The sequence below is a fragment of the Erinaceus europaeus genome, chromosome 9 (genome assembly GCF_950295315.1).
Source record: "Erinaceus europaeus chromosome 9, mEriEur2.1, whole genome shotgun sequence".
NCBI classification, from domain to species: Eukaryota; Metazoa; Chordata; class Mammalia; order Eulipotyphla; family Erinaceidae; genus Erinaceus; species Erinaceus europaeus.
Genome location: NC_080170.1, coordinates 23712804 through 23734834, shown reverse-complemented (window position 1 = coordinate 23734834; position 22031 = coordinate 23712804). Strand labels below are relative to the sequence as shown.

Below are 22031 nucleotides of genomic sequence, written 5' to 3'. Positions count from 1 at the left end.
AAGGTCTAACAGCCCAAAGGGAATCTCTGGAGGGCTGGACAGATGGCTGAGCATTAGAGCAGAGGAGTTGTCTGCCTAAGAACCCTGAGTCCTAGGTCCTGTTCTAGCACTGCCCCTGCCATGTGTTCTGTTCTTTCATTTCTATAACTAACTAGCTAGCTAACTAACTAAATCTTTTCAAAAGGTGTTGGTATGCATGAGACCCCTTCTGTTTCATTTGGTTTAAATCCCCCCTGCTTAACACTATTCTATTTACATAACCACTTCATTCTATTTACATAACCACTGTTAACAAGTTCCACCCTCCCTCCAGGGCATTTGTGGTTCAGTGATAGGATTCTCGCCTAATCTGCCCCCTCTTTGTCACACTCTGATTTTCACCAGTCACTTTTCTCTCCACCCTCTCTATGTCACATCCTGTTTCCACCTTACTTGGCAAGTATATATAAAGACAGCATTGTGAGTTTTACAGTACAGTACCTTGAGTTTAGCTTAGCTCGTCTTAGATTGTGCTGCGTCCTGCATGAATAAAGAGATACTGCCTGCAGCTCAAGCATGAGTCCCTGGTCGTCTGTTACCCGCCCGTGAAGCCAGCCCGGTGAAAACAACATAACCCGTCGAAAACAACAAAAAGGAACCTCTGAATGCTTACCAATGCACTGTTGGGTCTAAACGACCTGCATGAAAAATCTCTAGGTCTTGTCTATTGAATTAGAGCTTTTGGATGTGAAATGGTCAACCTTTTGGAAACAGTTTAGATGATAATTTTAAAACTACTTTGAATTTGAGATTACTTGGAATCGGTTTTTAAATTTTGCTAAGGAATATATATGGTGTCGTGTTGTTAAAATTCGGAAGGCTCTTGCTGGCCGGGCGGGTCTAGCTTCACGGCGGGTAACAGAGACGCGGAGACAACGGCTGGGCAGGGAAGCTGTATTTCTTTATTTAGGAACAACGATTCATAAACTAAGACAAACTAATCACCAAACAGAACTCGGCTGTCTCTTTGCAGCGGCGCAAGCACTCTCTCTTACTCTTGAACTCAGGAACTCTCCAACTGTGGAACTCTCGCAGGGTTCCTTCGGGGCGGGGCCAAGTAGGCCCGCGAAATTAACTGGATTGATCTAATTCTCTTGGCGGGGGAGGGCTAGAACAAACCAATGTAAAGCATACGACAATTCCCCCTTTTCTTTTTAACTAAATGACTATAGTATCAAGGGTGTGGGGTGAACAGAAACATATATCATACAGGCATTTTTTTAAAAAAGAAACTGGCACAAACATGGAGAAACATGTAAGTAACAAGAACCAGTGTACTGCTAAGGGAAGGCCTGAGGGGGCCATATCTGCCTCTGTGGGCTAAACTTTATCAGCTTAATCAAAGAACAATTCAGAATCATAGTATAACTGCAACCGTTCTTTCTTTCTTTCTTATTAAGAAAAATTAGGTTACAAGATTGTCAGATTACAGGTTCCATGCCACACCCATCACCACCAAAGTTCTGTGTTCTAACCCTCCCAACTCCCAGAGATAACTACCATGGATTCAATAAGTCTCAGAAACAATTTGCTTCCTGTTTGTTTGTTTGTTTGTTTGCCTCCAGGGTTATTGCTGGGGCTCATTGCCTGTACCATGAATACACTGCTCCTGGAGGCCGCCTTTTCTCCCTTTTGTTGCCCTTGTTGTTGTAGCCTTGTTGTGGCCACTATTGCCATTGTTGATGTCGTTCGTTGTTGGATAGGACAGTGAGAAGTGGAGAGAGGAGGAGAGAGAAAGACAAGACACCTGCAGACCTGCTTCACCGCCTGTGAAGCGACTCCCCTGCAGGTGGGGAGCCGAGGGCTCGAACCAGGATCCTTCTGCCGGTCCTTGCACTTTGTGCCATGTGCGCTTAACCCGCTGCACTATCACCCGGCCCCCTCTTCCTTTTTTTTTTTCAAGTTTGTGTGTATCAGCTCTCTAGACTCTGCAAGTGAGTGAAACTTCCCCAGAGTATCCTTCATCTCTTTGCTTATTTTGCTAAGTATAATCATACAATGTTATCTTCTAACTGAGATATTGGTGGCAATTACATAGATGTATTAAATCAATACAGAAATCAATATATTCAAGCACAGTAGATTGAATAAGCTACACTGAAGTGATTTATTTGTGCTCTTAACACAGCCACTAATAATTCTTTTTTTCATTTTGCAAGCCTTCAACAGCCTTCTGTATTTCCTTAGTTGTGACCTCAGAGTTAATGGGTTTGCTAAATGAGTAACCTTCTTCTAAATGAATAATTCTTTTTTTTTTTTTTTTAGTGAGAAGTAATATGCTTGGCTTCCAGAAAGCTCCTGACCACGAAAGATGCTTAAGCAATTTTTTGATAATAGTTGATCTTTTTTTTTTTTTTTTTTTTTTTGCCTCAGGGTTATTGCTGGGGCTCGCGCCTACACTATGAATCCACTGCTCCTGTGGCCATTTTCTGACATTTTTTTTTTTTTGGTGGGGGGAGTAGGACAGAGAGAAATTGAGAGAGGAGAGGAAGAGGAAGACAGAGAGGGAGAGAGAAAGATAGACACCTGCAGACCTGCTTCACCACTGGTGAAGTGATCCCCCTGCAAGAGGGGAATAGGGGACTTGAACTGGGATCCTTGTGCAGGTCCTAGCATTTTGTACTATGTGCAATTAGCCTGGTGCACCACTGCTCAGCTCCCCAAAGTCAATATTTTCTAGTCTTGAACTAATATTCTCAGAGACATACTGATGGTTTGCACCATATTCACTATATGCTATTTTGCATCTGAAACATGAGTCGTTTAGATCAGTGATTGTTATGAATTAACATGCTGCTGTAAACTCCCAAGTTACCATAGTCGGTATTTCACAAGTTTTTTTTTTTTTTTTTTTATTTTTTATAAAAAGGAACCACTGATAAAACCATAGGATAAGAGGGATACAGCTCCACACAATTCCCACCACCAGAACTCCGGAACTCCATATCCCATCCTCTCCCTTGATAGCTTTCCTATTCTTTATCCCTCTGGGAGTATGGACCCAAGGTCGTGGTGGGATGCAGAAGGTGGAATGGAAGATTCCAATGGAATCTACACAATGGAAGATCTGGCTTCTGTAATTGCTTCCCCGCTGAACATGGGTGTTGACAGGTCGATCCATACTCCCAGCCTGCCTCTCTTTCCCTGGTGGGGTGGGGGTTCTGGTCCTTTTTCCAGCCATGACATCATCTCCCCAGACAATAACTTGGATCCACCTACATATCAGATTTCAGGCTCAGGGGAAAGAAAACAAACAAACAACTAGTATAGCTACAGGCCCTTTGGAATATGACTAAAATATGCCTACTAGCTATCTACAAAATGGAGAACCCCTCCCCCCCCAACTCTTCATCTGCACTATTCCAGCCTTTAGGCTCATGATTAGTCAACAGTTTGTTTGGCTTTGTATGTTAATTCTCTTTCCACACGTTTTTGTTTGGCACCTGGAGGACCTTTTCCTGGAAAAATAAGCATTTGATAATGGAGGGATAGTAACAAGCTAACAAGCTATTGGCTCTCTTGTCAGCCACAGGGTAGTGTTTTATGAGAAGTGTGACTTCAGTTCTCATTAATGTCTCTTTCTGATTTATCTGATGCTTTCTGTTGCTGCCCAGGGTTCCTTCCTACCTTCAACTCTATGGAGACACAGCTAACTCTCCCATGCCTTTCTGTCTGGGTTGAAGATTTATGTCACCTTTTCAAGAGGTGATTTTTTTCTTTTTTTTTTTCTTTTTTTAGTGCGTGTATTCTACTTATCACTTCCTGGCTCTCAGGAGATCTTTCTTTTTTGACGTTTCTCACTTTCTGTCTTTCTTTTTCTTCTTCTTTTTTTTTTTTTTTTTTTACCAGAGCACTGCTCAGCTCTGATTTTTCGTGGGGTGGGGAATTGAACCTGGGACTTTGGAGCCTCAGGCATGAGAGTCTCTTTTGCATAGCCATTATGCTATCTACCTATACCCTCTTTTTTTAAAAAAAGAGAAATTGAGAGGGGAGGAGGAGATAGAAAGGGAAAGAGACACAAAGACAGCTGCAGCCCTGCTTCACCACTGTGAAGCTTTCCCCCTGAAGGTAGGGACCAGGGGCTTGGACCCAGGTCCTTGCGTGTGCTCAACCAGGTATGCCACCCCCCACCCACCCACCCCTGCCCTCTCTCTCTTTTATAAAGCTGTATTTTTCTTTTACTCTTATTTATTAATGGATAGAGACATAAATTGAGAGGGGTGGGGGGATAGAGAAGGAAAGAGACAAAGAAACACCTGTAGCTCTACTTAACCACTCATGAAGCTTTCCACTTACAAGTGGGGATCAGGGGCTTGAACTTGGGTCCTTATACACTGTGATGTATGCCACTGCTTGAACCCACTTTTTTTTTTGTCTCCTGGGTTGTTGGCTGGGGCTTGATGCCAGCACTACAAATCCACTGCTCCTGATGGATATTTTTTTTCCCATTTTACTGAATGGGACAGAGAATAATTGAGAGAGGAGGGAGAGAGAAAGATAGACACCTGTAGACCTGCTTCCTGCTTGTAAAATATCCTGCCCCCACAGGTGGGAAGCTGGGAGCTCGAACCTGGATCCTTAAATGTGTCCTTGCGCTTAGCACTATGTGTACTTAACCAGGTGTGCCACCCCCTGTCACCCCTTATTTCTTTCTTTCTTTCTTTCTTTCTTTCTTTCTTTCTTTCTTTCTTTCTTTTTTAAAGATCTATATTTATTTATTTGTGGGAGGGTGGGGAAAGGGGAAAAGAGAATGAGCCAGACCAGAGCATCTCTCTGGCACATGTGATGCAGACTTACTTAATACATATTTTAAACTATTAATTAAAAAAGATGTATTTAATGAGACTGAGATCAGTGTATCATGCTGTGCCCAGGATTGAACCTGGGGCCTCACACATGCAAGTCCTGCATTTTACCCACTGAGCCACTTTCCTGATTGCCACAGTCTGAGTTTTGAAGATTGAAGTGCCTGTAACTATATGGCTGGTGATTTGTGATTTTTCTTTTACCAGGCTTGCCCTCCAGTCAGCATGGATGTCTGTGCCTTGCGGATACAACTTTTCATAGGTTTGAAGGCCATCTGCCACTTTAAAAACCACATCATACTTTTAACCAAGGCAAACCCCGAGGCCACTCCTGAGAGAAGAGAGTCTCCCAAGAGGTTTCTGTAAGCAAACCCTCACCTGCCGATAATTCTGCCTGAGTTTCTGGCATCCATTGTTGCTGGTCTGTTTTTGTGTGTGTCTTAGCTGGGTTTTTTTTTTTTTTTTTTTTTTTTTGCTAATTCTAGAATTTTGATTGTGTGGTTTTTCTCTGGTGGTCTTTTTCCAGAGGGGGGAAAAGGGTTAGAACATGCTTTTTAAAAATATTTTATTTATTTATTGTTGGATATTGTTTTATTTATTTATTCTTGTCTTTTGCTTTGATTCTAGCTCTAGAAAAGATGCCAGCATGAAGCCTAGAATACCTCCTGTAGCTGAGGCTGGGTGGAATTTGTATATTGTGAATACCATCTCACCAGTACAACTGTACAAAGAAATGGTACCTTTTCAGATTTTTAATTAAAAAAATATATTTTATTTATTTTAATGAGAGAGAGAAATAGACAGACATATAGACGCCAGAGTACTGCTCAGCTCTGGCTTATGGTTGTGCTGAGGATTAAGCCTGGGACCTCAGAGCCTCAAGCTTGAAAATCTTTTGTATAACAGTTGCTGTCTCTCCAGCCCCAGACTTCTAATTCTTGTAGAAATTTCGTGCCATTGATGTCACGACTTTAGGTTCACATCATTGATGTCACATCTCCTTAGGTTCCTGATGCTTCCTGATGGCAGAGTGTACAGCTTCCACCACCTTCTTGCTTTTGTAGTTCCTGACATTTTTTTCTGAAGAAGGAAAAGGTTTTATTGCAGTCCAGAGTACAGTAGAGGCAGAAACAATGTTCAGTTTGAACCTGTAGAACTTCCTTCAGTAAAATGAATTTTTTTTTTTTTTAACCCGAGCACTGATCAGCTCTGGTTTATGGGGATTGAACCTGGAACTTTGGAGCCTCTGGGATGAGAGTCTCTTTGCGTAAAGTAACCATTATGCTGTCTACTCCTGCCCCTAAAATGAAATTTTTTAATCCCACCTGCCCTCCTCTGAGGGTTATTATACGAGTCTAAAAATAAATAGCCTTTGACCTTTACTTTGAACTCTAGCAAAGAGAACCAGAGAACCAGGGAATGAAGCAGGGAGAGAGACCTTAGTGTTACTCTTCTTTGTAATATCCGCAGATTGTCTCAGGATTATCCCGTTCGAGGAAGGGGCCCAAAGTGAGCCTCCTGCTGCCTATGCTACGTGAATTTCTTTTTTTCTTTATTTATTTTGAAATAATTTGAATCCTTACAGAAAAGTTTCATCAGAAAAGGGAGTCTGGGTGGTGGCACACTTGGTAGAGCACACGTTACCATGTGCAAGGACCTGCATTCGAACCCCAACTCCCCACCTGCAGGGGCAATGCTTCCTGAGCTGTGAAGCAGGTCTATAGGTGTATATCTTTCTCTCCATCTCCCTCTCTTAATTTATCTCTGTCTTGCCAAATAAAAAAAAGAAAAAAGGGGGAAAAAATGGCTGCTGAGAACAGTAGATTCATACTGCGGGCACCAGGCCCCAGCTGTAAATATATATAAATAGATATCAGAATAGCACAAATAAGAAGCTGTGTGTTTCCCATAGTCAACAGTTGACTTCTTTTGCTTCCACTTCCTTTTTTTCTTTTACACACTTTTTATTTATTTATTTTTGCCTCCAGGGTTATTGCTGGGGCTCGGTCCCTACATCATGAATTCACTGCTCCTGGATGCTTTTTTTTTTTCTCCCCTTTTGTTGCCCTGGTTGTTTTTCTTAATCATTGCTGTGGCTATTATTATTGTTATCATTGATGTTGGATGGGACAGAGAGAAATGGAGAGAGGAGGGGAAGACTGAGAGGGAGAGAGAAAGATAGACACCTGCAGACCTGCTTCACTGCCTGTGAAGCGACTCACCTGTAGGTGGGGAGCCGGGGGCTCGAACCGGGATACTTATGCCAGTCCTTGCTTTTCATGCCATGTGTACTTAACCCACTGCGCTATGGCCTGGCCCCCTTACACACTTTATTTTTAATATAATTTAATTGTACCAGAGCACTGCTTTGTTTTGGCTTATGGTGGTTCAGGGGATTGAACCTGGGTCCTCAGAGCCTCAGTCCTCCCAGCCTCTTTGATACATAGACACAGATGCTTCCTTCTAATCCATTGTAGGATATGGACTGCATTTGTCTTTGCACCTAAAGGCTTCAGTATGTGCTTCCTAAGAACTGGGACATTCACTGAACCACAATATAGACATTTGCTTCAGTAAATTTAACACTGACAGAGGACTTTAGTCTATGGTTCATATTCCAATTTGGGCAGTTAGCACTGTCGTGGCTCCACTGCAGTGTCACCCCCCAACCCCACCCCATGTTCAGTATCCAATATAGTGAATTTAGTTATGTAATCATCATATCTCTTCAGCTTCCTTGAATCTAGAATATGTCTACAGCTTTCCCTTCCTTTTGATGATGTAGACAATTTTGAAAAATGTAATTTCCCTCGTCCACCTTCTTTATTTTGAGGCTATCCCTTAGTTTTGCTGAATTTTTTCAAATTATTTTTATTGGATAGAGTCAGAGAAATTAAGAGGGGAGGGAAGTTGTGGGGTGGGGGGAGAGAAAGAGAGAGATCTGTAGCATTGCTTCACCACTTGTGAAACTTCCTCCATAAATGTGGGGACCAGGGGCTTGAACCCAGGTCCTCATACACTGCAGTGTGTGTGCTTAACCAGGTGTGCCAAAACTTACACCCAGGTTTTTCTGCCCTAATTCTATTATGCTATGCATTCTCGGCTAGGATACTGTATAGGTGATGTGTCTGTCTTAGGTAGCACATGGGAGGCACTTGAGGTCTATCAGACCTTCATCAGCAGTGTTAATTTTGATCATCACCTCAAGGTCTTGGCTGATGTATCTGTCCCTGGCATTGTAATTAATGCTCGTTATCCAGTCAGCTTCACTGTCTTCTTGCTAGTTGAAAAGCTTAGACTTCAGCACAAGGACCCAGGTTCGATCCCCACCTCCCCGCTTGCAGAAGGGAAGCTTCATGAGCAGTGAAGGAAGTGCTGCAGGTGTCTCTCTCCCTCTCTCCCTCCCCTTTCCCTCTCGACTTCTCTCTGTCCTATCAAAATAAAGAAAAGAAAAGCTCAGACTTCATCTGGATGATTTGCCTACTGGAGTCTGGAAATACTGAGATTAACACATACTTTAGCTAGTGGTCAATTTTATAAGCCCATTGTGAGTAAAAGAATACAAGAAATAGATTTAGCAGCATCTAGATTGACCAAATGCAACTGAAATAATCTCTTTCTGAAGATTTAAAGTGCAGATAGCATAATGGTTATGCAAAGAGACTGTCATGTCTGAGGCTCTGAAGTCCCAGGTTCAATCCCCAGCACCACCATAAGCCAGAGCTGAGCAGTGCTCTGGTGAAAATAAATAAATAAATAAATAAATTGTGCCTTCTCTTTCACTGTTTAACAAAGGAGTGCTTAAACTTTTTTTTTTTTTCCCTTTGGAGGGAAAAATGAACTAAGCCCTATCAGGTTAGTGATAATTGAACTTTTTTTTTTTTAGCGTGTAGGGTATCCAGATACTTACTCTACTGACAAGATATATAGTCTTAGAAACTCGGGAATGTGGAAGCCAGTGTGTGGGAACATTAGCTGTTTGTCTTCTCTCCTTTAGGAAGACTACAGCAATACCTACAAGGCCGTCATTAGCTGTTTGTCTTCTCTCCTTTAGGTAGACTACAGCAATACCTACAAGACCGTCAAGACCCAGAGCTGCATCCACCTGCTTAGTGAGGCTCACCTGCTAGTGAGAGCGGCCCTGATGGATGCTGCTCAGCTGGAACCTGGAGAGAAAGAGGAGCTCTTAGGAGCGTTTAAGGAAAGCTGTGGACACTTGGGAGACTGCTATAGCAGGTTGGTGATGCTGCGTGGGGCCTTGGAGAGGTGCCTCCAGCTCTGGGCTCGAGTGCCTAGCTTACCAGCTGATGCATGAGCAGGTGCACTTGTTTATGGCCCAGGACTGGCTGACCAGCCTGTGGTTTCAGTCTTAGTAGTTCATGTTTTTTTATGATGATGTCAGAAAAGGACATAAGAATGAATAGTGCTTTTTAAAACTTTTATTTACTCTCTTATTTGCTTTTCTTTTAGGGGGATATACTTAGAATAAAGTACATTTTTATAACCATTTTAAATCATTTTTAGATTCACAGATAGTTATAAGAAATAATAGGCAGATCCCATGTGCCTCAAACCTGGTAAGATAATCACAACCACAATGTTAACATTGATGAAAGTCTATTGATTCACTTTTCTCCAGTTTTGCTTATACTTTTTTAAAAATATATATATATGTATATATTTTTTTTTACCAAATCACTGGTCAGCTCTGGCTTATGGTGGTGTGGGGGATTGGATCTGGGACTTCGGAACCTCAGGCATGAGAGTGTCTTTGCATAGCCACTGTGCTATCTACCCCCACCCTTTGCTTATACTTCTTCTTTATTTTAATATTTATTTATTTCCTTTTTGTTGCTCTTGTTGTTTTTATTTTTGTTGTAGTTATTATTATTGATGTCATCATTGTTGGATAGGACAGAGAAAAATGGAGAGAGGAGGGGAAGACAAAGAGGGGGAGAGAAAGACACCTGCAGGCCTGCTTCACTGCCTGTGAAGTGACTCCCCTGCAGGTGGGGAGCGGGGGCTCAAACCGGGATCCTTATGGCAGTCCTTGTGCTTTGTGCCATGTGCACTTAACCCGCTGCGCTACCACTCGACTCCCTTGCTTATACTTCCTATTTGCATGTGTGTCTAGTTCTTTTTTAAATATATATATGGGTGTATGTATGTATACATTTATATATATTTGTCTATTTTATATTTATATATTTATTTAGAGGGAGAGAGACAGAGGGAGAGTAAAAGAGACCACCAGGGGCTTGAACCTGGGTCCTTATATGTGGTAATATGTTCACTTAGCCAGGTATGTAGCACTGCCCAGCCCTGACTTTTACTTTTGAAAATGATAATTCTCCTTTTTTTAAAAAAAATAGTAAGATCACTTCATAGGCTTACTTAAACTTTTAAATACAATTTTATGTATGTAAATACATATAGATAGGTGTATATGTGTGTGTGTGTGTGTGTGTATTTGGCTTTTATTTTTTTAATTGCAACCAGGGTTAACCCTGGCAATCACTGCCTATACCAGGATTCCATTGCTCTTTGTGGCTTTTTTTTTTCCTTTGAGTAGAGATAGAGAAGAAAAATCAAGAGAGAAAGGAGAGAGGGAGAGATACCTGCAACACTGCTTCACAACTCATGAAACTTAGCTACTGCAGGTGGGGAAGCCAGGGCTTCAACCCTGACCCTTGCACACAGTAATGTGTGCACTCTGCTGGGTGTGCCACCACCTAGCCCCTTGACATATTTATAAATAAATAGAATAGAAATTTCCTATCTATAGTCACTGTTCCTTTAGAAATAAAATTTGAATATAAAAATGTACTTGTTTTCCTTTTTTTTTTTTTTTTTTTTAAATGAGCAGGCAGATGGAACCATAGAGTATTTTTAGTCATTAGAATGATTTTGTGGGGGCTGGGCAGTAGCATACTGGGTTAAGCGCACATGGCAGGAAGCACACAGACTGTCCTAAGGATCCCGGTTTGAGCCCCCGACTCCCCGCCTGCAGGGGGGTCGCTTCACGGGCGGTGAAGCAGGTCTGCAGGCATCTATGCTTCTCTCCCCTTCTCTGTCTTCCCCTTCTCTCTCAATTCCTCTCTGTCCTGTCCAACAACAACAAGGGCAACAAAATGGGAAAAATGGCCTCCAGGAGCAGGGGATTCGCAGTGCAGGCCCCGAGTCTGCACAGTTTTTTTTTTTTTTTTTTTTTGCCCCTGGAGGCAAAAAAGATAATAATAATAATAATGGCTTTGCAAAATAGTCTTAGGAACTTACTCTAGCTACTTTAGCTTTAGAGAAGTATTTTGAGGTTTATGTCAATAGAAAGTGTGATCTCTTTTATTATGGAATATCCAGCCGTCCAGTCTTAAAACATAACAATTCTGAGGTTTCAATTTATTTTTTTTTAACTTCCTTCCCTTAGACTTGACACCCAGTATTCCCACCTCGCCTTACCGTATTATAAGATGTCTGGTTTGTCCGTGGCTGAAGTCTTGGCCCGCGTGGACTGGGCTGGATCACAGAAGTATGAGAAGGGGTTGCTTTTCTACATTAATCATTCACTTTATGAGAACCTGGATGAAGAATTAAGTGAGGTGAATATAGTTTTTTTGTTTCCAGTTTCATCAAATCTTCTTTCACTTTGCATTTCTGCAATGTGTGTAATGCCTTTTAAAAAGTCGTATTCCAGATATTTTTTTCTCTCATAGTCCTTTTTGATTGAGAAATTGAGAGAGGAGGAGGAGATAGGGAGAGAGACAGAGAGACACACCTGCAGCCCTGCTTCACCACTGCAGGTGGGACCGGGGACTTAAACCTGAGCCCTTGCACACTGTATGTAATGTGTGCCTTAACCAGGTGTGCCGACACCTGACCCCGTCTTTTTCTATTTTTTCTAAAAAGCATAAGTAATGTGTCTTTCCCTCTATTAATAATCATGGGTTTATAGCTTAGACAGGAACTTAAAAGAGTTGTGTTCTCATGCTTTCGCATTAGACCGATGAGGAACTGTTCTAGAGCAGTTGAGTGATCTAACTAGAACAACAGTGACATGCCTATAGGAGAGTGAATGACCTTGCCTCCCTTCCCATAATCCTGGTTGCCCCGCTCCCCGAGTGTCCAAAGCTTCACTGATCCAGTGACCTTAAGACATTATTAAGACTTTTAGTCCTTCCGCACTTAGAAAGTGAATTGCATTCAAGTGTGCAAGTTGGATTTCATGATGCTGGAGATTATTTGTAAGGCCTTCAGAGAAATGAGATTTTTCTCATCTAAATTTCATTAGGTATATTTTATGTTAAACTCTGATTCTGTACAATGAACTACTGAATGAACTCAATCAATTATTTGTTTTCTTCTGGACGTGTGCTAAAACTGGTTCTAGTTACAATCCATCTGTGTTTCCACTGCTTTTTCTCCAGAGTAAACTCAGCCAACCCATCACCGGTCACTGATAAGATCTTATCTTCATCTTCCCCCTAGTTGGAATGTTTGCATTTCCTGTTCTTTGTGGCTTTCTGTTGGCTAACAGCCTTCATTTCTGACTCCTGTTCCCCAAAGGAGCTAGCCGCAAGAGTGGTCCAGATGTTTCATGTGGCTGAGCCGAAGCAACTGCCCCATATTCTCTGTACTCCTTCCATGAAGAAGATTGACCCTTTAACGGCCCTGAACTATCTAATGAAGCTGGATTCTTCCAGGTGCTCAGCCATCTTAGTGGCACTGACTAAGGCAGCAGTGGCTTTGAAAATGGGAGATGTGGACCTGTGCAGAAATGAATTGAAAGCCCACACAGAGGTAGGCCACCCTGGGGGCCTGGCACCTCATGATGCTGAGGTGCTGAGCTGCGTTTTTTTTGTTTTTTTTTTTTTTAGTTGTATTATTTATTTTGGATTGAGACAGAGAGAAATTGAGAGGGGAGAGGGAGATGGAGAAGGAGAAACACCTACTTCACCATTTTTGAAGCTTCCTTCCTACAGGTAAGTACTGGGTGAGGGGGGCTTGAACCCAGGTCCTTATACATGGTAAGCCACCACCCAGTCCCTTGTTTTTTCTTAATTGTAAAAGAAATTAAAGTTACTATTCAGTGGGACAGCTTGGGGGCTTTGGAACTGGGAAATGAAACAAGTAAGAATGAGAGGATGGCCAGCAGGGAGGTTGTTTAATGGTAGAGTGTAGGACTTGCAGGCCTGAAGTACACGAGACCCCAAGTTCCCTCCCTGACACTGCATATGCCAGAGACAAGCCCTTCTTACAAAATAAATAAATCTGGGAGTCAGGTGATAGCGCAGTGGGTTAAGTGCACCTAATGCAAAGCACATAGACCAGCGTAAGGATGGTGGCTCCCCACCTGTAGGGGGGTCGCTTCGCAAGTGGTGAAGCAGGTCTGCAGGTGTCTTTCTCTCCCCCTCTCTATCTTCCCCTCCTCTCACCATTTCTGTCTGTCCTATCCAACAACAACGACATCAGTAGCAACAACAGTAATAACTACAACAACAATGAAAAACAAGGGCAACAAAAGGGAAAATAAATAAATAAATATTAAAATAAAATAGTCTCCAGGAGCAGTGGATTCGTAGTGTAGGCACTGAGTCCCAGCAATAATCCTGGAGGCAAAATCAATCAATCAATCAATCAAATCAATCAATCTTTGGAGAAGCTGGGCTGTGTGACACACCTGGTTGGTCACATACATTACCATGTGCTAGGAGCTGGGTTCAAGCCTCTAGTCCCCACCTGCAGGGAAAAGCTTTACTAGTGGTGAAGCAGTGCTGCAGATCTCTCTCCCTCCCTCTCTCTCACCCCTCACCCTCCTCCCTTTCCCTTCCCTTCTCAATGCCTGTCTGTCTTATCAAATAAAGAAGTGGGGGAGGGGAGAGAGAAATGGAAAAGACCAACAGGAGTGGCGGATTTGTAGCAGAGGCATCAGACTCCAGCGGCAGCTCTGGTGGCAGTAAATAAATAAATACTAAAAATAAAATTTTTAAGGAGTATATTTTTAAAAAGAAAAAGTACTGAGCCATTGCTGTAATGGGCATAGTATGATCTGGGATGATCATGTGTGTCCATGTATGATCGATTCTGTGCTGTGTTCACTGGGAACAGAGTTGAGTGATGTATATTGAAGTCCATCAGGTAGGATATTAACCTTAAGCCCCAGGAGTCTGAGAGTTGTAAAAATAGCCCAATCTGGGGAAAATCACAAAGGATTTTTATGAAAGATTGTGTCTGCGAATGCTGTCCATAAAAAGGTAGCTTTGGAAGAGAGACCATGTAGGGGGCATGAGTCAAATATTAACCATTCATGGAAGAAATAAAGATATAGTACTTCTTATGTCCCAGGCCTATTGACAACTTCCTGAATTTGTTTCCTTAGTTCATTCTTACAGCAGTGCTAAGGGGTAGGTACTGTTACTATACCCATTATACAGATGAGTGAACTAAAACACAGAATGGTAACGTCTGTGCCCAGGGTCTGATGGTTGGTAAGTGAGTGGTGGAGCCAGGATTTGAAGACGGCCGTCTGACTCTCATATTCTCATTGCCTAACCGCAGTCAGATGCTCACAGAGTGGCATTGGTTTCCAGAAGAAAAAGTGCAGAAGTGCTCTATGGCTGTTGACATGATACCTTTTGTTATGATCAGAGAGGTCACTGTTGAAGTGTTTTCTGTTTTGAAGAGTCGAGTTCTAGAAAGGTGAATTTTCTTTCTTTTTCTTTTCCTTTTTTTTTTTTTTTTTTTTTTTGCCTCCAGGGTTATTGCTGGGGCTCGGTGCCTGCACTGAGAATCCACTGCTCCTGGAGGCGACTTTTCCCCTTTTGTTGCCTTTGTTGCTTATCGTCGTCGTTGTTGTTGTTATTGTTGTCGTTGTTGGACAGGACAGAGAGAAATGGAGAGAGGAGGGGAAGACAGAGGGGGGAGAGAAAGATAGACACCTGCAGACCTGCTTCACCACCTGTGAAGTGACTCCCCTGCAGGGGGGAGCCGGGACTCAAACCGGGATCCTTTAACACCGGTCCTTGCACTTTGTGCCACCAGTGCTTAACCTGCTGTGCTACTCTCCAACTCCCATAATTCTTATTTTTAAAAACAGTAGCAGTGATGTCCTATAGACTGAGAACTAGTCTTTGTAATTAAAAGGAGGGGGGAGGATGAGGTTAAATTACTAATAGTCTAGCCATGGAATATTGAATACATTAGCATGTGTTCCCAAGATGGATAACTTGAATATATATTTTGTTGCTAAATTTCCTTTCTGTTTGAAGATGAACTTGGTAGGTGGCTTTACTCTGGAGCCTCGGCTATTAGTTCAACAGAAGAAGGGCCAGATTATCCCAACAGAACTTGCCATTCACTTGAAGGAGACTCAGCCAGGATTGCTGGTAGCTTCCATCCTGGGCTTACAGAAGAACCACCACCTTGAAATTGAAGAGGCAGACTCTTTCTTCAAGGTTTGGCCCTTTGAAAATACATTTGTTCTGTTTGCCCCAATAAAGTTGGTGGGAGTGGAGGAAAGAATAAGACTGGTGACATTTTCATCAGTTTATTGAAAAAAACAGACTTACATGCAACCAGCTTATAAACTGAAGTACTGATAAAGAACCAGGCCTGGAGAAGTCATATTTGTGCAACATAGAAACCTGTCTTCCATTAAAATGTCTAAATGTGCTTTCGCCGTGGCCCTAGTGCTGGAGGGGAATTATTAAGTGCAGGACCCACTTGAAGGTATGCCTTTGAGACAGTCTTTTAAACACATTTAACTGAGAAGAGGGGACCTATTTTATTGTATTGAAGGTGCTTTGCGGTAACAGTGAAGGTGTAATTCCTCAGCTCTTGGTAGACTTTTGGGAAGCTCAGCTGGTGGCGTGTATCCCAGATGTGGTCCTTCAGGAACTCTTCCTCAAGCTGACATCCCAGTACATCTGGAGACTGGCTAATAGGCAGCCCCCAGACACCACGCCATTGAGGACATCAGAGGATCTGGTAAGACAGTGGGGTGAGATGTTACATTAACCTTCTACAGTGCACATTAACATAAATGTTCCTTCTTTCTTTTACTGGCTTAATATCATGTCTCATTTATGTTATCAAGGGTATCATTTAAGCAGGAGTGAAAAAAACGTAACGCTTGTCAGGCTGGGGAGATAGCTCAGACCATGAGGGCGCCAGCTTGCTTGCCTGAGGCCCCAGAGAGCCACGGATCTAATCTCCAGTACCATCTTATGCCAGAGCAGAACAATGTTCTGGTCCTCTTCCTCTCTCTCTCTCACCACCCCTCCCCTGTTCTTTTCTATAATAAATTTAAAGAATAAAATTAAAAAGGACATGTCTATGAGGGAGTCAGATGTTCTGTAGATTACCACCTCCTGCTCTGTATTAAGTCCTTTGCAGTCCTTCATAGCCAGAGTAGAGGAAACATGGTCTCCACCCTCAGGGGGTGGTCATGAAGTAGAGCACGAGGTAAGAGACAGCGATAGACCTCCTGATGGGAGAGGAATGACCTTGCTAGCCCCCCAGTTCCTTGCTGTGTACCCATGAGAGCTGGCTGGTCTGTAGCCCTCAATAAAGTAGCAGCCCTGACAGTTTTCTTTGCCCTTTCTGCTCCTTGTTTGGTCCAAATGTCTTTGCCTCTCATGAGGTCATTGGAAGAGTCTCCAATTTCTTGAATGTAAGTGAAGATTGATGTGAACTGTCTTATCTCATGGAAGAGATTTTGCTTCCAAGGAGAGTATTAGAAATAAGAATTCCTGGTGGGGGAGATAGCATAATGGTTATGCAAACAGATTCTCATGCCTGAGGCTCCTAAATCCCAGGTTCAATCCCCACACCACCATAAGCCAGAGCTGAGCAGTGCTCTGGTGTTTCCCCTCTCTCGCTCTCTCTCTCTCTGCATTTCTCTCACAAATAAAATAAATAAAATAAAATAAATTCCCTATAGTACAGTTAAGTTACTGCTATATTTAGTAACTTAAAAAACACTTATTTTTTTATTTTTTTTTTTTTTTGCTAAAAGATGGCTATTTGGGATATTTAAAGATCAAAGCAGTATTTAGTGCAGACTTAGTCAGTGAGAAGCAGCGGCTGCTATTTTTCTCAAGGGAATGTATCTCCTTTCTGTTCTTAGGAAGCTGTAAACCAGCAGGACAGAGGCTTAGCAATTGCCTGCCTTCTGTAGAATGCATAAAGAAAGTCTTGCTGTATCTTGTTCACAAGGAATTTCTCTTACATTTTAGATAAATGCCTGTGGTCATTACGGCTTGATCTACCCATGGGTTAATATCTTAATATCATCCAACCCTTCACCTGATAGAAAATATTCAGAAGACCTTTCAAAATTACAAGTAAGTAGAAATGCCTCTTTGTGTGTGTGTGTGTGTGTGTGTGTGTGTGTATGTGGGTTTGTGTACTATAGTCTTAAGATTTAAAAAAAATTATTTATAAAGTAGAAATATTGAAAAGTCTATAGGATAAGAGGGGTACATTTCCACACAGTGCTCACCCCCAGACCTCCATATCCAATCCACTTTCTTGATAGCTTCCCTATTCTTTATCCCTCTGGGAGTATGGACCCAGGATCATTGTGGGGTGCAGAAGGTGGAAGGTCTGGCTTCTGTAACTGTTTCTCTGCTGAACATGGATGTTGGCAGGTCAATCCATACTCCCAGCCTCTCTCTTTCCCTAGTGGGCTAGGGATCTGGGGAAGGGGGCCCCCAAAGTCTAAGATTTTAATTTGGTAAGACCTCATGTGTCCTGTTAACTTATTGTAGCACTGTGGGGGCTAAAAGTTCATAGTCAGACACAGCCAGGAGCTCTGGGGGTCCCTTCATCTGTTGGAAGTATCTGAGGAAGTCAGATTTCTTCATCGGTCAGTGAGTGAGCATCACCAAGGTACGTGACTGCTTTGTTTTATTTTCAGTATGTGTTTCAAAATACTTTATGACATCAAAGTTTGGCAAACATTCAGCTGCTTTTATTGTTGTGATTAAAATTTTTTTTTAATTATTTTTTTTTTCCTAGAGGGTAAGAAAGACAGAGAATAGGAGAGACAGAGAGATACTGGTGGGGATAGATAGAATAGTGATTATGCAAAGATATTCTCAAAGTCCCAGGTTCAATCCCTGGCACCACCATAAACCAGAACAGTGTTCTGGTTTAAGAGAGAGAGAGAGAGAGAGAGAGAGATCCATATAACTAAATAAAGCCCGTGGCTAATTGAAGTGTTATTTGGCATGGCTTGTGCTACTTGTGATATGTCCTTTCCTGTCCCATCTGTTTACTAATCAACCAGGAGTCAAATAGGGAAACAGTTTCCCTTCATGTTGGAAGAGCCTCCAAACGGGACATTATTACAGTATTTTGTGCTTGCCATCTTATTGTCAGGGAATTATTCAGATGAAAGTGATTATCTAACTTGCAGGAAGGAAAGGAACCAACCTTATTCTCCTAGCCACTCCTTAGAAGATATCTGAAGTAAAATCATCATGCTGGCTATGATGGAATAGCTCATGTTCCATATCCTGTGAGTCTGAGAAGTTGCTGTAGCAAAAAAAAAAAAAAAAAAAGATACAAAAAGAAGAAAATCAGGATGTGACCACTTTATCCAGGAAAAGGGGGAAATGGCCATTGTTTTGGTGGTAGAATCAACAGTAGTATTTATAGCTTAAGAGCTTAAAAGCAAAATATTGATAAACTTCTGAATAGTACCTCGTCTGTCATTCAGAAGAAGTGTAGTAAGTGAAATGATATAAATGATTAGCAGTTCTTAACAATCACTTTAGTTTTATTAAACGTTGAACTTGGGTTTTGGTGACTTGTGTGGCGTATGCTCATAAGTGAACTTTGTTCTCCCACTCCTCTAATCTGTATTCCAAATGTCTTTGCTTTCCAAAAGACATGTCTGTATGTGCATATATGCCTGTGTGGACTTCACAAAACCGATCGTGTTCAAACTAACCTTGTATTGGGTATTCCACTCATTTTATTATGGATAGCTTCTCATTCATTAGCCTTTGAAACTGTTTTGATGGTTATGTAGTTGTCTGTTGTATGAACATGTTATAAGTTTTGTGCTCATCCATTCTGGACATATCGATTACTTCTGGTTTCTCAACACTATAATAACTCTGTAGTAACAACCTTTGGACAGAACTCTGACAGCAGTGTGGATGATTTCCTCAAGTCTTTAGGTGTGTCCAGTAGTTTTCATTTGAAATCTATCCAAACCAAATACAATATTACTTAAAATTATATTACTTTCTAGTAAACAGATATTATTTATTTATTATTTATTGCTGGGGCTTGGCGCCTGCATGATGAATCCACTTCTGCTGTCAGCCATTTTTGCTTTCTTTTTATGTTTTTCCTTTATTTTATTTTATATTTTTACTAGATAGGACAGATAGAAGTTGAGATGGGAGAGGGGGATAGAGAGGGACAGAGGAAGAGAGACACTTGCAGACTTGCATCACTATGAAGCTTCCCTCTGCAAGTGGGGAGCAGAGGCTTGAACCCAGGTGCTCGCTCACAGATAGTAATGTGTGCTCAGCTGGGTGCCCCATTGCCCCAACCCTCCTCACCCCACCTAGACTCTTGTCCTTTAAACTTAGAGGTGGTTCTAGATATATTCAGCACATTAGTCCACTTGGGACTTACTATTGTGTATGTGTTATAAAATTGCTTTTTTTTTTTCTTCCATAAGTGGGATTTGATGTGTGTTTTTTCTGTTGTTTTGTAGATGTTGTGCTTCACTCTTGTGGCTGACTCATTCCATAATATCTCATTTTTCTGTCCATAGTCTCTTATATGTGGTCCTTCGTTTGACATAGCTTCCATTATCCCGTCCTTGGAGCCACTCTCAGAAGACACAGCCACTGGCCTCAGCATTCATGTTCTGTGTCGTACTCGTTTGAAAGAGTATGACTGGTGCATAGACATGCTATTAGAGAGATGCCCAGAGGCCGTCATTCCTTACGCTAACCATGAACTGAAAGAAGACAGTCGGGTATGCTTTTCCTGTCATGCTCTTTAGACTGGCTCAGTCGCAACCGGAGTTGGTGATTTTTTGCTTTATACGCAGAGATGTTAAGATGGTCCAACCTCAAGGACATAAGTAATATGTCTTTTAGGTATTGTTACAGGCTATTAAAATGCATAGTGATGAGGGGCTGGGTGGTGGCACACCTGGTTGAGCGCACACGTTACATTGTGCAAGGACCCAGGTTCAAACCCCTGGTCCCCACCTGCAGAGAGGAAGCTTCACAAGTGGTGAAGCAGGACTGCAGGTGTCTCTCTGTCTTTTTCCTATCTCCCTGTCTCTCACTTCCATTTGATTTTTGGCTGTCTCTGTCAAATAAATAAAGATAATTTAAAAAATGCATAGTGGTGGTATGTTACCTTCATAACTCACAACTTGTTTAAAAACTGTCTTGTTTGGGGGAGTCGGGCGGTAGCACAGCAGGTTAAATGCACATGGCACAAAGCACAAGGACCGGCATAAGGATCCTGGTTCGAGCCCCCGGCTCCCCACCTGCAGGGGAGTCGCTTCACAAGTGGTGAAGCAGGTCTGCGGGTGTCTATCTTTCTCTCCCCCTTTCTGTCTTCCCCTCCTCTCTCCATTTCTCTCTGTCCTACCCAACAACGATGACATCAGTAACAACAGTAATAATAACTACAACAACAGTAAAAAAAAAAACAAGGGCACCAAAAGGAAAAATAAATATAAATTTTTTTTAAAAAATTTAAAAATAGCTTCTTTGGAAATAGAGTAGAGTATAAACTGAAATTTTTGGAAACAAATATGGTGGGAAAATATTTTCTGTGCTCTATGGTCTTTAGAAATTAGAAGAGTTTTAGACATGAGTCCTTTTCTTTTCTTTTTATTTGATAGGACAAAGTGAATTGAGAGGGAAGAGGAGATAGGGAGACGGAAAGAGAGACACCTGCAGTACTGTTTTCACCACTCGTGAAGCTCCCCTGACCCTCGCAGGTTGGGACTGGGAGCCTGAACCCAGGTCCTTGTGCATGGTAATATGTGTGCTCAACCATGTGTACTTCTGCCCAGCCTCCTTTTTGTCCTTCTTACCATCTAAGCAGTGATAACAGACCATGTCTTTAAAAAAAAAACAGATAAACACACACACAACAACAACAAAAAGAGCCATGTACATTTGTGCAGTATACAGCTTATAAGGTGCTCAGGTTCTAAACTTGACTTGATATTATTGTTGAAGCAGAAGTGCGGCTGCTGGTGTAATTTCTGTTTGAACAAAGCTGGGTTCCTTTCCCATAAAATGTGTCAAACTTAAAACTTGATTCATTTTTCCCAAGATAGACTTTGTGGTGGGAAAAACTGTTGCCTGAACTTTGTCAGCGAATGAAATGCGGTGGAGAGAGATGTCAGCTCTACCTGTCATCGTTGAAAGGTAAGGTGACCCCCCCCCCTTTTTTTTGTCCTGGCCTGGTCACAAATTCAGTTCGGGGAGTCTGACTTAGTCTTTATAATTTGCTGAAAGCTTGCTTTTCTCTAGTTTTTTCATGGGATTTTCAAATGGGGTGAAGAGAGTCTCAGCCAAATTAATTGGAGGACCTATTTTTGTACTCCCGTATCATGTTTGATATTCAGCAAATTCTTCTAGTTACAGAGATGATTTTTTTTTTAAAGGTAGTTCTAAAAATAAGTATTTAGTACTTTTTATTTGGTAGGACAGAGAGAAACTTAGGGGTATTGGGGAGATAGAGAGACACCTGCAGCTCTGTTTCACGGCTAGTGAAGCTTCCCCCTGCAGGTGGGGACTAGGGGCTTGAACACAGGTCTCTGCACGTGGCAGCATGTGCATTCAACCAACTGTGCCACTGCCCAGTCTCCCCAGGTCTGATGGTTTTGCCTCCATGGTTGTCACTGGGGCTGCTCAAATCCGCTGCTCCCAGTGGCCATCTTTTTTTTCCCCCCCATTTTGTTGTTGTTGATTAGGACAGAGAGAAATTGAGAGAAGAGGGGAAGACAGAGAAGGGGAGAGCAAGGTAGACACCAGCAGACCTGCTTCACCACCTGTGAAGCAATCCCCCCCCCCCCCTGCAGGCAGGGGGAACCGGGGCTTCGAAACATGATCCTTGAGCCTGTCCTTGTGTTTCATACTTATGTGCACTTAACCAGGAGTGCTACCACCCGGCTCCCAGGTCTAATGCTTTTTT

At 42.1% G+C, this 22031-nt stretch overlaps 2 protein-coding genes across 6 annotated transcripts in view; one reads left to right on the top strand and one right to left on the bottom strand.

The window, feature by feature from the left end:
• HPS3 (HPS3 biogenesis of lysosomal organelles complex 2 subunit 1) overlaps window positions 1–22031 on the top strand; it is a 42755-nt gene that overhangs the window by 15686 nt on the left and 5038 nt on the right. For 2 of the 4 annotated variants that reach the window (XM_060197544.1, XM_016185996.2), the window contains exons 7-16: window positions 5052–5206; window positions 5472–5580; window positions 8899–9080; window positions 11269–11440; window positions 12405–12638; window positions 15107–15292; window positions 15636–15824; window positions 17075–17182; window positions 19636–19842; window positions 21172–21262. In XM_060197544.1, the coding sequence (XP_060053527.1) occupies window positions 5052–5206; window positions 5472–5580; window positions 8899–9080; window positions 11269–11440; window positions 12405–12638; window positions 15107–15292; window positions 15636–15824; window positions 17075–17182; window positions 19636–19842; window positions 21172–21262 (1633 nt within the window). Of the gene's footprint in view, window positions 1–5051; window positions 5207–5471; window positions 5581–8898; window positions 9081–11268; window positions 11441–12404; window positions 12639–15106; window positions 15293–15635; window positions 15825–17074; window positions 17183–19635; window positions 19843–21167; window positions 21263–22031 lie in introns of all 4 variants that reach the window. The other 2 variants (XR_009551538.1, XR_009551539.1) reach the window with 2 other exon arrangements.
• Window positions 15369–22031, bottom strand: part of CP (ceruloplasmin) — a 58848-nt gene continuing 52185 nt past the window's right edge. The window contains exons 19-20 of one of the 2 annotated variants that reach the window (XM_060197538.1): window positions 18276–18377; window positions 15369–15821 (exon numbers count right to left, since the gene is read on the bottom strand). In XM_060197538.1, coding sequence (XP_060053521.1) covers window positions 18277–18377 — 101 coding nt within the window. In that variant the 3' untranslated portion in view covers window positions 15369–15821; window position 18276. The remainder of the gene's footprint in view (window positions 15822–18275; window positions 18378–22031) is intronic. The other variant, XM_060197539.1, reaches the window with a different exon arrangement.